A 16,106-nucleotide genomic window follows, 5' to 3' on the forward strand; every position below is an offset into this window, starting at 1 on the left:
AGTAACACCCGCTTTGGCAAGTATCACAGCTTGTAGACGCTTTCTGTAGCCAGCTAAGAGTCTTTCAATTCTTGTTTGGGGGATTTTCGCCCATTCTTCCTTGCAAAAGGCTTCTAGTTCTGTAAGATTCTTGGGCTGTCTTGCATGCACTGCTCTTTTGAGGTCTATCCAGATTCTTGATGATGTTTAGGTCGGGGGACTGTGAGGGCCATGACAAAACCTTCAGCTTGTGCCTCTTGAGGTAGCCCATTGTGGATTTTGAGGTGTTTAGGATCATTATCCTGTTGTAGAAGCCATCCTCTTTTTATCTTTAAGCTTTTTTTACCCCAGACAGTGTGATGTCTGCTTCCAGAATTTGTTGGTATTTAATTGAATTCATTCTTCCCTCCACCAGTAAATGTTCCCCGTGCCACTGGCTGCAACGCAAGCCCAAAGCATGATCAATCCACCCGTGCTCAACAGTTGGAGAGGGTTTCTTTTCATGAAATTCTGCACCCTTTTTTCTCCAAACATACCTTTGCTCATTGCGGCCAAAAAGCTCCATTCAAAAAGTTCAAAGGAACATCTAAACAAGCCTGATGCATTTTGGAAACAAGTCCTGTGGACTGATGAAGTTAAAATAGAACACCTCAAAATCCACAATGGACTACCTCAGGAGGTGTAAGCTGAAGGTTTTGCCATGGCCCTCACAGTCCCCCGACCTAAATATCATCGAGAATCTTTGGATAGACCTCAAAAGAGCAGTGCATGCAAGACGGCCCAAGAATCTCACAAAACTTGAAGCCTTTTGCAAGGAAGAATAGGCGAAAATCCCCCAAACAAGAATTGAAAGACTCTTAGCTGGCTACAGAAAGCGTTTACAAGCTGTGATACTTGCCAAAGGGGGTGTTACTAATTACTGCCACACAGGGTACCCAAACTTTTGCTTCAGGCCCTTTTCCTTTTTTGCTATTTTGAAACTGTAAAAGATGGAAATAAAAAAAGTTTTCTTGCTTAAGATATTAAAGAAACGAGTCATCTTTAACTTTATAACTTTTAGATATCAGTTCATCTTTTACTCGCTTAGCTATTCACAGTAACAGAAACTTTGACCAGGGGTGCCCAAACTTTTGCATACCACTGTATATTTTCATATATCTGACATTCCCTGGAATTATCTTCCCAATGCAATCAAGGTGCCTGCTTGAATAACAATGAGCAAAAGAGTTTTATATACTTTATGTAAAATAATTACTTCCTGCATCATAACTGTTACCCAAAATAAAACATAACAACTTTAGTGGTTTACGATCTTGGAATTATTACAAGTTAAAATGGTAAACATACTACTTCATTTTTTTATTAACTACTGTTTCGTACCCTTAAAGGAGCATGCCACCTCAATTGACGATGACCAATAGCTAACCATTGAACTTTACAAAGCACTAAAGTTGCACTGAAATCCTATGTGAAGTTCCAGCTCCTACATTATAGGAAGCAGTTGTTTGCGCTGGAGAGTGTGCAGAGGAGATTCCCCGGAATGTTGTCGGGATTGGAAGAATTTAGTTATCTGGAGAAATTAGATCAGCTGGGTTTGTTTTCCATGGAGCAAGGCCAAGCAGTGAGCTAACAGTAGGATACAAGATGAGAGATGGGGCAGATGGCCAAAATCTTATTCCCCATAGTTATCATCATGTACTGTGTCATATGACGTGAGCGATCATGATGTTGGCAAATTTTTCTGCAGAAGTGGTTTAACATTGCCGCCTTCTGGGCAGTGTCTTTACAAGACAGGTGACCCCAACCATTATCAATACCCTTCAGAGACTGTCTGCCTAGTGTCAGTGGTTACATAGGCAGGACTTGTGATGTGCATCAGCAGCTCATACGACCACCTTCCATGGCTTCATGTGACCCTGATCGGAGGGGGCGGGTGGGGGGGCTAAGCAGGTGCTGCACCTTGAGGGCATCATAACAAGAGAAGTCTAAGATGAAAACAAGGACTCTTAAAGGAGGTCTGAGGTGCAAGCTTTCTTAAAATACTCATTGATATTTGGAATGTGCTAGAAGAGATGACAATTAGATATAATTTAAGAGGCATATAGACAAATGCTTAAATAGGCAAACCACAGAAGGAAAGTGTCCAAATGTGAACAAATGGGATTATTATAGATGGGCATGGATGTGATCGAAACAATGGACCAAATTCTGTTCTGTAAACCATGACAATACTCAGCACTATCATATTTTTGCAGTTTGTATTGAAGCATGTAAACAAGTCAAAATAATATTACATAAAAGACCAGAGCCACTACCTGTCCCCCATAAACACCAAAAGTATCAAGTCATTAAATATGTGAATGAGAAAATAATGTACTGTTCACTACCTTCAAATTAAATTTTAAAAGATAATTCGCTAATGGTAAATTTTCCAGTGCTCTTTTCCTGACTTTTACTTGTACAGAGAACAGCTCAGCCAAGACAGCAAGACTGAAAAAAACAGCTTCTCCTGAAGGGCTGTTGTGCAGATGAATAATACTATGCCCTAGCTTGCCAATGGTCTTTGAGTGTTATGGACTATCAAAGTCACTTGTTGCATGTAAATATGGGATTTTTTTTTTAATTAAGTCATACCACATGCATTATAAATCTGTTTTGCATGGACTGGAGTAGCACCGCAATCTTGTCTTGAGCAATGCCAATAAAGTTCTATTCTACATCTATCCACCTTCCACATTGATACTAAGCTATACTAAATATTTTATTGCTACAAACTTTACCTCCATTTCTGTGGTCCATCTCCTAAAACTGTGATTGAAAAGATCACCTGAAGATCCTCCATCAACTGAACTTGGTCTCACCTTGAAAATTCTACTTCCTTCAAATAAAAGGTGCAGCAATGGCGACTTCATAACTTTGAGCAGCAAACGTCTGAACAATTCAATTTCAACCCCAATCATGTGTTTTCCAAGACTTTACTTACCTTGCAATTAACTGCATTCTCCGGCTTCTGAGAATTTAAATTTTATATTTGGGCAAGTACCACCTATTTCTCTCCAATGACTGCATACTGCACCTTAACCCCATCTTTTCTCAATTAATCTTTTTACAGTACTGTGCAAAACTCTTAGGCACATACATATAACTAGAGTGCACAAGGCTTTTGCACAGTACTATATACTATGTCTTTCTAGTTACCAAATAACACTTAATACTACAGAGCCAATACAAAGCTAAGTGCTCTTATTTCTGTTTCCCAACCACCTTCTCAATTTAACTAACATACAGTATGGTACAAAAATTTTAGGCACGCTAGCTGTATACATGTGCTTAAGACTTTTGCACAGTAGTGCATAACTCACACTCTCGGCATTTTTTTTCTATCTGCGCAGTCTGCCTGTAGCACATTGGTTGTTTTTCAGTCCTTGTTCATGTATAGTTACCCCCCCATAAATTCTATCGTATCTCTATTTTCCTGTAAATGCAAGCAAGAAAATCCCAAAGGGGATAACTTCACTTGCCCCATCATTGAAATGTTCGCACAACCAATGGAATCACTTTCAATGACTCTTCACCTCATGTTCTTCATATTTATTGCTCATTTATTATTTTTCTTTCTGTATTTGCAGTTTGTCGTCATCTGCACTCTAGTTGAACACCCCAGTTGGGCAGTCTTTCATTGATTCTGTTATTCAAAATGAATCTCAGGGTTGCATACAGTGAACTATATGCACTTTGATAATAAAGTTTACTTTGAACTATATGGTAACATATACGTACTGGGTTTAGATAATACATTTTTCTTTGATTTTGACAGTCTCTCCATCAGGCTTTCCAATGTCATCTAGTCATCCCAAAATTTCAATTACCAAGAAGAAACTTCTCCCCACTTCTATATCCAATTTTGATTAATGATCTATACTCTCCTACTTTACATCTCTGTCTCGGTCCTTTATCTCAGAATCCGGTTTATTATCTCTGACGTAAGTTGTGAAATTTGTCATCTTCTGGCAGCAGTACGGTGCTAGAAGTTACAATAAGAAACAAAAGTAGTAAATAGTGTTAAAAAGGAACAGTGAGGTAGTGTTCATGGAATGTTGAGCAATCTAATGGCAGGGAGGAAGAAGCTGTTCCTAAAACATTGACCGAGCGCATTCATGCTCTTGTACCTCCTCCCTGACGGCAGTAATAAAAAAATAATGGGCATGCCCTGGATGACGAAGGTTCTTAATGGTGGATGCTGCCTTCTTGAGGCACCACGATCATGATGGGGCTGACAAAGTCTGACACCCTCTGCAGCCTCTGGTGATTCCGTGTATTGGAGCCTCCAACCCAGGCAGTAATGCAACCAATCAAATGCTCTGCATGGTACTTCTGTAAATTTGCTAATCTTTGGTGACAAATTTTCAAAAGTCATTGGTGACATTCAGAATCTCCCCAAATTCCTAATGGCTATCAATGATTAACTTCCAATCCATAGTGTTTGAATATTTCAGGAACACCAAACTGGATTCATCCCATTTTCCATGTCTCTGCCTTGGCCAGATTTCCCTCTTCTAAAATGCCTAACCATGATTATTACTCTTTCTGCCCCAGCATTCACTGTATCTTTCCCCACTTCAACCAACTGTACCAGAACACAAATGACTCTTCTTTCTATCCCCTTCTTTCTGAGCTTAATCAAACTGCTTTATTCTTTCTTAAAATGCAATTCCAGAGCTACCTGTGACACTTAGTGTTCTCTCATGTATTCCACATCTGACTTTAGTGATTGATCTTCCCCACCCGAAAAATAAGATATTTTTTTAACTAAGTGCTCTGTGACACTCTGCCCTTTTTGCTAGGCTACAAAGACTTCTACCAAATCTGCCCAATTACAATTAATGTAACCGATTTCTTACTTTGCACATCCAAAATGTACAAACAAATTAGTCTGTTCTCTTAGCTACTCACTGCCATTTCACATAATTAATATTCTGCATGCATCTACCAACTGATCCACCATCCAGGATATGCTCATTTCTCACTACTGCCATTAGGAAAAATATACAGGAGCTTCAGATCCCGCACCACCAGGTTCAGGAACAGTTATTACCCCTCAAGCATCAGGAAGGTGGTACAGGAGCCTCAAGTCCCAAAACACCAGGTTCAGGAACAGTTAACCATCAGCCTCTTGAACCAGTGTGGATAACTTCACTCACCTCAACACTGAACTGATTCCATAACCTATGGACTCACCTTAAAGGACTCCTCATCTCATGTTCTCAATGCTTAGACCTTATTATTTTGTTTTTTCTTCTATTTGCAGTTTGTTTTCCTTTGCACATTGGCTCTTTGTCCATTTTGTTGAGTGCAGTCTTTCATTGATTCTATTGTGTTTCTTGTATTTACTGTGAACACCCACAAAGAGACATGATACATGTACTTTGATAATAAATTTACTTTGGACTTTGTTGGCTTTACACTTCACTCATTTAATATTCTACACTCATTTAACGATCAGAGAGCATTTCCCCTTTACACTAAACTCTAATTAGTTATAAAGGAAACTATACTTCATTCCACTCATCATTAAAAAGGTCTTCGGCAGAAATACAAGGTATTCATCTTATTCTACTCATGTCAGTTGTTTGTACGAGCTATTCAATTAATCTCATTCCCCCATCTGTTTCTTCATATTTAAGTTACTATTGAAACTGTCTCCACTACCCTTTCAGCTACAGCACAATTCAATATAAAATACATGAGAAATTCTGCAGATGCTGGAAATCCGGAGCAACACACACAAAATGCTGGAAGAACTCAGTAGGCCAGGCAGCATCTATGGAAATGAATAAACAGCTGATGTTTTGGGCCAAGACCCTTCATCAGGACTGGAAAGGAAGGGGGAAGACACCAGAATAAAAAGGTGGAGGAGGGGAAGGAGGATAGCTGGAAGGTGACATGTGACGCCAGGTGGGTAGGAAAGGTAAAGGACTGGAGGAGAATTGGATAGGAGAGTAGTGAACCATTGGAGAAACAAGGTGGTGATAGGCAGGTGAGAAGTAGTAAGAGGCTAGAGTGGGGAATAGAAGAGGAAGGGGGGGAGGGAGGGATGTTTTTTAAAAAACAGAAGGTGAAATTGATATCAATGTAAAAAAATGCTTCTTGTCCCCTCTGGCTGTAATGTCAATCATTTTAAATTTATATCTGCTGTGTTTTTTTTTTGCAAGTGTTCTGCACTGCAAATAATGAGTTTGAACACCCTTGTAACATCTTTTTATTTTCTCCAAGGTGCACAGCACAAGAGAGTGCATCATGAAGGAACATGCTGAGGAGGTAATTTAAACAACATATGGGAAGATGGGTTTTATAAATAGAGACAATAAACACAAAGGTTACGTTGAACCATTAACACTGTTTCGGTTACAAGAATATCAACTCCTATTCTGGCTAATAATTACAAAATGCTGGAGGAATTCAATAAGTTAAGCAGAATCTATGGAAATGAATAAGCAGTTGACATTTCGGGACGAAGGGCCTTGCTCAAAACATGAACTGTTTATTCCTCTTCATTCAGGAACAGTTATTACCCATTAACTATCAGGTTCCTGAACCAGTGTGGTAATTTCACTCATCCCAACAGTGAACTGTTCCCACAACCTATGGATTCACTTTCAAAGACTCTTCATCTCAAGTTCTCAAAAGTTGCTGCCACAAAACAAAGGCAGTGATTGATAATAAATCTGATTCTGAAGACCTTGTAGAATAGTCCCAGGGACAAAGGCTAACAATTCCACATCTAGGTAGAGAAGATACAGAGATGATTGAGAAGTTTTCTGGAGGCTTGAAACATCATGAAGATATGAATTAAGAAAAATTCCCATTAACAAGGTCAAGAAGCAGAGGACACATGGAAAATTAATTGCGAAAGGAATACTAGTGACACCAGAAGAAATATTTCCAGCAGTCGATTATGATATGGAATATACAGCTTAATGAGTTAATTATCATTTTCAAAGTGAATTTACAGATGCTTGATGAACAAAATATTGGAAGGCCATTAGACTCATTAAGTGGTTCTTGAAGAGAATTTTATATCTTATTTTTCTGAGAAAGTCATATTTTTGTGTGAAGCTCTACTTAATCCCATATTCGAACTGAGGCAGGGAAAAAAAATTCCTCAGGAAACACGACTAAAAGGTACTGGTACTTATCTGATAACTCACCTAAATCTCTACACCTCATGTACATCTCTAAAAGAGAGCATCCATAGATTATTCAGAGACTAATCATATTCACACTCTGGTCTTCATACATATTCTTGTTGAAATTGATTTAAAAAAAGAGAACGGAACTGCAAGAGCCATCAATCAAATTCAAAGACAAAATAAAACTTATCAAATATTATTTATTTAACCTTAAGATTTATTTTCTTGTAGGCACTTACAGGAAAATAAAGAAATACAATAGAACTTATGAAGAATTATACATAAAGACTGAAACAACCAAAGTGCAAAAGACAAATTGTGCAAATGAAATTTTTAAAACTATTGAGAACACGAGTTGTAGAGTCTTTGAAAGAGTCTATAGGTTGTGGTATTTACCCCCTTTATTCCTTTAGTCTAAGGGATACCAAACCTGAGGGGCTTATAGCATAAAAAAGGATTGGAAGCCCCTGCCTTAGTCAAATGATAACATTTTTGTTTTAAATTCTCGGTATTTGAAGGAAAAATGAATAATGAAACTACTACTTTCAAGCATACATAAATTTTAACAAGGAGGTGGAAAAGAATTTCCTTCATCGACTTTATTCCCTAGAATTTAGAAGAATGAGAGGAGATTTATCGAGTTATGAGGGGAATAGCAAGGTAAATGCAAGTAGGTTGTTTCCACTGAGGTTGGGTGAGACTACAACTCAAGATCATATGTTAAGGGTGAAAGGTGAGAAATTTAAGAGGAACATGAAGGGAAACTTCTTCACTCAGAGGGCGGTGAGACTATGGAACAAGCTGCCAGCGCAAACGGTGGATGCAGGGTCGATGTCAACATTTAAGAGAAATTTGGATAGGTACATGGATGTGAGAGGATGGAGGGTTATGGTCCAGGTATAGATCAATGGGACTAAACAGATTAATGATTCTGCACAACCTGGATAGGTCAAAGGGCCTGTTAATAGTTCTATGACAAGATGAAAAGAAAACATTAGCTCTGGTGACAGGTCAGACAAGATGTGAGCTTTCTCTCCAGAGATGCCGCATCATCTAAATACTTCCTATATTTTCTGTTTTTATTTCAGCTTTTCACCCACAATATTTTGCTTTTGATATTAGTTCTCTGATTCAATCTGAGTATACATTAACTCCCTTAGACTTACTAAGTCTTCTCAACGATTTCCTCTTCACGACTGTTTGCCGAGGGTGGTAATGGGGACAAGCTCCCACTACCTATTAAATGCTCACAACAATGAACATCTCAAATCGCCTTTGACAGCTAAGTCCAGCTCCTGGCCTTCACATGTGGCTTCGCTACTAAAGCTGGCAAAACAGTTTCCACTGACAGAAGAAGGGGAAAAGGCAGGATACTTGTGTCTTAAAAACAGGTGCTTCAGGCAGATGGGGCTCGCCAGCCGTGGTTGGCAGCTCATCCAGGAGGAACTATCTGATCTCAAACCCTTGCTGATTTGCGGCTATACCCACTCATGGGAAAGACTTCGGGAGTAAACCCCGAGGGAAAAATTCTGAGCTGAAGTCCTACATTGAGTTCAATGTTGACTGGCAAATCCTGCAACACTGCTGGTGCCAAAATGCATTAGTCTCTGCCGTTCCTTTGGACCCATCAGATACATGGAGAGGAGGAGCTTGCTGCACGTGCAACAGCTTGTTCTCCATGTTGTATTACCCTGGATCATGTATCTAGACAGCTAGGACGCAACATCCATGGTCAACTCTGACCAATGGAGGCCTCAGACAGACACTTCCAACCATGTACTGAAAACAATTCCTCTAAAGACTTCACTAAAGGACTTACAAGCATTAGGGTCATGGTTTATACATTAAATACACTCCTTTAGAATCTCCAATATTTTAAATCATCCCAGGTTGCATCCGTCTCACAATTAATACATCAGACACACAGTTACCTCAGTCCCAGTCAGAATCTTAATTCTGAGTGAACCACGAAAGTATCGTTCATTATGTGCTGTGTCATATGAGATGAGCAATCATGGTCTTTCCATGACCATGATTGTACTTGACATTTTTCTACAAATGGATTGCCATTGCCTTATTCTGGGCAGTGTCTTTACAAGACAGGTGACCCCAACCATTATCAATACTCTTCAGAGATTGTTTGCCTGGTGTCAGTGGTCATATAACCAGGACTTGTGATCTGCACCGGCTGCTCATACGACCATCCACCACCTGCTCCCATGGCTTCACCTGACCCTGATCCATGGAGGGGCCAAGCAGGTGCTACACCTTATCCAAGGGTTACCTGAAGGCTAGCAGAGGGAAGGAGCGCCTTACACCTCCTTTGGTTTGGGACATATCTCCACTCCGCCATTCATTGAAAGTATATAATTGGTTTATATACATCTGCATTTGGGTCAAAATATCTGATGCAGAAAGAAACATTTCAAGGATTACAACTCAAATAGCCATGTTATTACCTGAATTCTGCAGCTGAGAGTGAGTCATTTTACTTCATTTATAAAGGTGGAGGCATAACATCCTCCCGAATTTAATATAAAAAAGTATTTTCAATAATTCAAAAAAAACATGATGTTACTTTTGGGTCCCTTAACTGAGAAAAGATGTGCTGGCAGTGGAGAGGGTCTAGAGGTAGTTCATGTGAATGACTCCGGAAATGAAAGGGTTAACATTATGAGGAGCACTGGATGGCTCTGGGCCTGTATTTGCTGGAGTTTAGCAGAATGGGGGGGGGGGGAGAGGAAGAGGAAGAGAAACTGCATTGAAACCTAATCAAATATTTAAAGGTCTTGATCAGGGGTCTCAAACCCTCCTTTTATGCCATGGACCCTTACCATTAACCGAGGAGCCCAGTTTGGGAACCCCATGTCTAGTTACAGTGGATGTGGAGAGGATGTTTCCAATAGTGGGGGCATCTAAGATCAGACAGCACACACTCAAAATAGAAGGACGCCCCTTTAGAACAGAGGTGAAGAATTTCTTTAGCCAGAGGGTAATGAATATGAGGAATTTGTTGCCACAGACAGCTGTGGAGACCAAATCATTAGGTATATTTAAAGGGAAGGTTGATAAGTCTTTAATTAGTCATGGTGTGAAAGATTGCAGTGAGAAGGCAGGAGAATGGGATTGAGAGGGATAATAAATCAAGACATGGTCAAATGGTCTAATTCTTATGGTCTAATTTGAAATGCCTAATACAATCCTTTTGAACAAAGTGCCAAGTAGAATCTGTGAATATGCTCCTAAATACCTTAAAAGTTGCAGAACATTTTTCTACAATACGACTTTAGACAGAACTCCCAAGAATTTAGAAAATTGCTCTTAAGCACAGCATTATAAATAGACAAAAAAACTTTACATTCCCAAAAATAAACAGTCAATATTACACGACGCTAAGAATGGTTTGTAGTTGTCAGTACTGTAATATTAAGCGCCCAAGATACAAACACTATAAATACACACTTCAATTACAACTGAACGCAGTTCCTGATAAAAAGATTGGCTCTGTATTTAGCAAAGTTTATCAAAAGGCAATCCGAGGAAAATTATGGTAAACACCAATGAAAGAGCAATAAGTTGCCCAGACAGATATACAAGAGATAGATATTGGCTGCAATCCAAGGCTTTGTGCACAAGGAAATACCGCAACTATTATTTTACAAACAAAAGCTAACTACATTTAAAAATGTAACGTTTATGACATTATATATATATAACCTATTAACGTCATATAAATTGATAAAAGATTGGCGTCTTACAGCCCCATAAACATCCATATCAAACGATGGAACAAGATTTTTTTGAAAATCACTTTTGTTTTATTTGAAAGCACACAAGAATAAAACTCAAAGATTGCTGCTGTCAATGGCAACAGTGTGGGCACGGCTCCTGTGCCTCAATCAACCAGCAGACAGATTCAGCATTCTTCACAATGTGTGTGTGTGTATACTCTCTCTCGTCGCTTCTTCTAACTAACCTTCCATCGTGTGAATTTCTCGCCTTGTCTATTAACATTAAGGGGGCGAGAAGAACGGCCATTCTACATGAATATATCCCACGTTTTTATTATATATTTTTTTCTCTCGAAAGCCTCAAACCACCTTCTTCCCTCTGGAATTACAATAAAAAAAGTAAATATTTCAGGACACCAACCAATTGCTCACTCGACGCGCTCTCTCCCTTAATTTCAGAGTTAGGTAGGCCTGATAGTCAACGGGTTTAAAAGCATCACGCCAATCGGAGTGCAGGTAAAGGCCCGCGGCTGCAGCTGAGCCGTCGACACCGAGCTGGATCCAAATGGGAACCCCTGGATTTCTGGAGGCCAATTTGAGGCCTTTCGGAACAACCCACCCCTCCCCCTTATTCCACCCCCACAACCAGGACCCGGAATACAAATTGGATCTCACCGGCGTACTCCCTCTCCCCGCCTTACCTCAACCGAGGCTTCCAGCTTGCCCTCGAACGTGAAGTCGACGAGGTCGGGCTTCAGGCACAACACATAGTTCTCCGGGTTCACGTCGGTGGGGAGCCGCTCGAAAGGTCTCTTGGACGGCATTTTGTCTGAGGAAGCCTCCCTGAGGCCGGCCCAGCTACCGAATGCGGTAAAAGCGGATCTGGCTCGGGGCCTAAGCAGGCGAGGTACGCAGCCTCTCCAACAACCGGAGGCAACGAGCAGACGGCGAGATACGAGAACCACGGCAGCACCGCCGAGCAACATCAATGAAGCTGACAAACTGACTGTCTCCTCCCTCCCCCCACCTCTCGCCACAACTGCCGACGTTTGCGTGCACGGCTCCGATTCGCCGCGAACGAGCGCGCGCGCTCACACCCCCCCCAGGCAAAAAGAGTGCAACGTGCCTCTCGACACGGGCATCCGCAATAGCGAAAACCGGGCGTACGCTTCGTACGGACGACCTCACGTTACGTCACGCGGCTCCTAAATCACGTGCGCGTGTGTGCGAGCCTGCTGGGAACGACCGCGTATGCGTGGGGTTGTTGTCTGTGCTTAATATTTTAAAGCTACGTTTTTTTAAATATCTAATGAAATTCTAAACAATGAAGACGCCAGCTAGGTTGAATGCTTCATCAAATTATAATCATGCCAGGTCTGTAGGATGTAAGAGTAAGAACGGAAGGTAGCAGCAGAAATACTGTGTCTTGTCATGTAGTTATATAACTGTTAGGTAGTGTAATAAACTCACTTTCTTCCTTTAATCACCACTTCCTAACTTATATGGAGGATACCCATTGTTGTGCTTTTACAAGTTCATAAGCTCTTCAATTAAAGTATTATATAAGTGCAAGCTGCTGTTGTTATAATAGACCCCTGTCTTTTTTTTTTGCTTGGTTGCAAGTAGGGTGAAGAGCATTTGGAAAGCTGCTAGAACAGGGGTTCCCAACCTTTTTTATGTCATGGATCCCTAGCATTAACCAAGTGGTCTGTCAAAGCAAGGTTGGGAGCCCCTATGCTAGATGTCAGCCTAGATAAAGTAACCCACTCAGGCTTATAGCAGCAACTCTGTGACTCAGAGATGACATCACAATCCATTGTCGATATGGGATATATAAGGTCGAGTACCCTCATAGTTTTAGCATTTGCAACCTGGATTTGTGTATCGCTATCAGCTTGGCAGATATCCCCCTCTTAACCCAGGAGATTTGAGACCAACTCTTCATCTTCTCAGCCAGTCAACGCCATGATCATGATCTTGGTTATACTGATTCTTTTCGCTATGCACCTGTACGCACAGATATATTTTACTCCGTTACCTCCTGAAGAAGGAATCGATTGGGAGGAGAGTGAAGACAGCGAAATATACGAGAAGCTGTTGGAGCACACAACCGATTGTTTGTCTTAATGAGTTCTAAGGACTAAGAAATAAACAATGAAGAATTTGCCCAATTTGATTCTGTATTTCTTTATTTCTGAAAGTTCAAAAGAAGTTGAAAGTAAATTCATTATCAAAGTACGTAGATCTTTGAATAATCACAATCTTATTTCCAGTAAAGTAAAAGTAAAGGGCATAGGTCTAAGGTTAGAGGGGAAAGATTTAAACGGGATCTGAGGGGCACATCTTTCCATGTGATCGGTGGTCGGTTTATGAAACAAGTTGCCAGAGGAAGTGGGCATTGTGTCGACCGTTAAAGAACTTTGGTAAAGGAATTAGAGCCAGCGCCTGTTTTTTTATTGTTAATAATTTTATTATAAATATGTCTTAATTCTTGACTAAGGTTTGAGAGTCAACGTACAATTTATTGTAAACATCTTTCATTTGAATATGAGCTGAGAGTCAGCGCATAATTTTATTGCAAATAACTTTATTTATTGAATAAGGACTCAGAATCAACGAATGTCTTTTTTCTATGTAAATAACTTTATTTTGTAATATTTCTGAATAAAGTATTTTTGGAGAAAAAAAATACTCCAGAGATTATCTGCTTGGCAACAGTGATCACATAACACCCGCTCCCATGGCTTTACATGTTAAACCTTGCCCAAGGGTGACCTAGTGGAGGAAAGGAGATCCTTGTACCTCCTTTGGTAGAGACGTATCTCCACCCCACCACCAACATACTCTGCTAAAGCATCTAACTCAAATGGTAGCAACTTGTCAGTCTAGATAAAGTAACCCACTCAGGCTTATAGCAGCAACCCTGTGACTCAGAGATGACATCACAATCCATTGTCGATATGGGATATATAAGGTCGAGCACCCTCATAGTTTTAGCATTTGCTACCTGGATTTGTGTATCGCTATCAGCTTGGCAAATATACCCCTCTTAACCCAGGAGATTTGAGACCAACTCTTCATCTTCTCAGCCAGTCGACGCCATGATCTGGATCTTGGTTATACTGATTCTTTTCGCTATGCACCTGTACGCACAGATATATTTTACTCCGGAACCTCCTGAACAAGGAATCGATTGGGAGGAGAGTGAAGACAGCGAAATATACGAGAAGCTGTTGGAGCACACAACCGATTGTTTGTCTTAATGAGTTCTAAGGACTAAGAAATAAACAATGAAGAATTTGCCCAATTTGATTCTGTATTTCTTTATTTCTGAAAGTTCAAAAGAAGTTGAAAGTAAATTCATTATCAAAGTACGTAGATCTTTGAATAATCACAATCTTATTTCCAGTAAAGTAAAAGTAAAGGGCATAGGTCTAAGGTTAGAGGGGAAAGATTTAAACGGGATCTGAGGGGCACATCTTTCCATGTGATCAGTGGTCGGTTTATGAAACAAGTTGCCAGAGGAAGTGGCAATTACAATGTTTAAAAGATATTTGGGTATTCAAATGTATAGGAGATGTGGGCCAAATGTAAGCAAATTGGATTAGCTTAGGTCGGCATGGATGACCTCGGCTGAAGGGCCTGTTTCCTGCAATGTAACTCCATATTCACCACTGTCTCTATGTGAAAATGTACCCCTCAACCTCGTTTCAATTTCTCCCCTTTCTGCTTAATCCTGTGCCCTTCAGATCTAGAGTCCCCTGACCTGGAAAACATATTCTGATAATCTATCCAAGTTTCATGAACTTCTATAAGGTCGCCCCCCCCTCCCCCACAGCCTCCTATGCTTCAGTGAAAATAAATCCGGCCTCTCCAATCTCACCTACTAACTACAGCCCTCCATGCCAGGCAATATCATGGTGAACCTCTTACGCATTCTGTCTATTGCTGCCGCATCCTTCCGTGATTAGGTCAGGATCAAATTGGGAGTTGCTGGGTGGCGCAGCTTGAAGGGCTGGAAAGGCCTATTCCACGCTGTGTATCAATAAAATAAAATAAAAATAAGATCAGGGCTATATCTCATGATACAGAAGTTCGAAGGCTGAAAGTCAATCGGAAGTCAAGGCCCAATGGCCAAAGCCCTCGGTCTGTGAGTCCACCGGGCAAGTTGAATCCCTGACATTTGTTAATCTACGAGTCCAATGGAGGCTGGAGACCTGAAGGTGGCCTGTATTTATTTACTTATTGAGATATAGCACAGAATAGGCCCTTCTGGCCTTTCAAGCCACACCGCCCAGCAATTCCCCAGTGTAATCCTGGTCTAATCACGGGACAATTTACAATGACCAATTAACTAGTACATCTTTGGACCGTGGGAGGAAACCAGAGCACCCAGAGGAACCCATCTTACAGGCAGATACGGGAATCGAACCAGGGTCGCGGTACTGTAAAATGCTAAGCACTACACTCCCGTGCCGTCCTCATCTCTGTGTTTGAGTGGGTGGGCGGGTGGATGAGAGGGAGGAAAGGGGCTTGCTGCTGTGCCGTGGAGTATTGTGGGCACGCTATGTTGGCACCGGACTATGTGGAGACACTTGTGGGCTGCCCCCAGCACAACCTTAACACAAATAATGCATTGTACAGTATGTTTTGATGTACAGGTGATAAATAATGTTTCAATAGGTTTCAATAGATACATTGAATGTCAGAGAAATGTATATAATATTCATCCTGAAATTCTTTTTCCACACAAACATCCACGAAAATAGAGGAGTGCCCCAAAGAATGAATGACAGTTAAATGTTAGAACCCCAAAGATCCCCCCAGCTCCCCTCTCCCACACACAAGCAGCATCAAAGCAACAATCTCCCCTCCTCCCCCACCAGCAAAAAAGCATCTGCACCCTCCACTGAGCACTCAAGCGTGCAGCAAAGTACCAATAAAGACACAGATGCAGTACCTCAAAGACTACCTGTTCACCTGGTAATTCGACATAACACAGGCTCTCCCTCTCTCCCTAATAAGGGAAAAAGAGATGTCCCTGTTTCACAGCGAGAGGGGAGACATAGCAAAACAACTCGCTGATTTATGGTGTTAAGAGTCTGTTGCGTCGCCTTTTCTGAGCTTTGTGCCCAAAGCTCGCTGCTTTCGATCTTCCGTGTACTCCCATGCCACATCAGGCCGCGGCACCAGCCTCAAATCAGCC

The 16,106-nt window shown here is 40.9% G+C and overlaps 1 protein-coding gene across 2 annotated transcripts in view; it reads right to left on the bottom strand.

The window, feature by feature from the left end:
* npepps (aminopeptidase puromycin sensitive) overlaps window positions 1-11,961 on the bottom strand; it is a 294,931-nt gene extending 282,970 nt beyond the window's left edge. Inside the window, exon 1 of one of the 2 annotated variants that reach the window (XR_011883929.1) lies at window positions 11,602-11,961. Coding sequence is in view for 1 of the 2 variants with exons in the window: in XM_072249568.1 (XP_072105669.1) it covers window positions 11,602-11,886 (285 nt within the window). In the remaining variant the exon portion in view is untranslated. The remainder of the gene's footprint in view (window positions 1-11,601) is intronic. The other variant, XM_072249568.1, reaches the window with a different exon arrangement.
* Window positions 11,962-16,106: the final 4,145 nt, after the last annotated feature.

The sequence above is a fragment of the Mobula birostris genome, chromosome X, assembly GCF_030028105.1.
Source record: "Mobula birostris isolate sMobBir1 chromosome X, sMobBir1.hap1, whole genome shotgun sequence".
Taxonomy (NCBI): Eukaryota; Metazoa; Chordata; class Chondrichthyes; order Myliobatiformes; family Myliobatidae; genus Mobula; species Mobula birostris.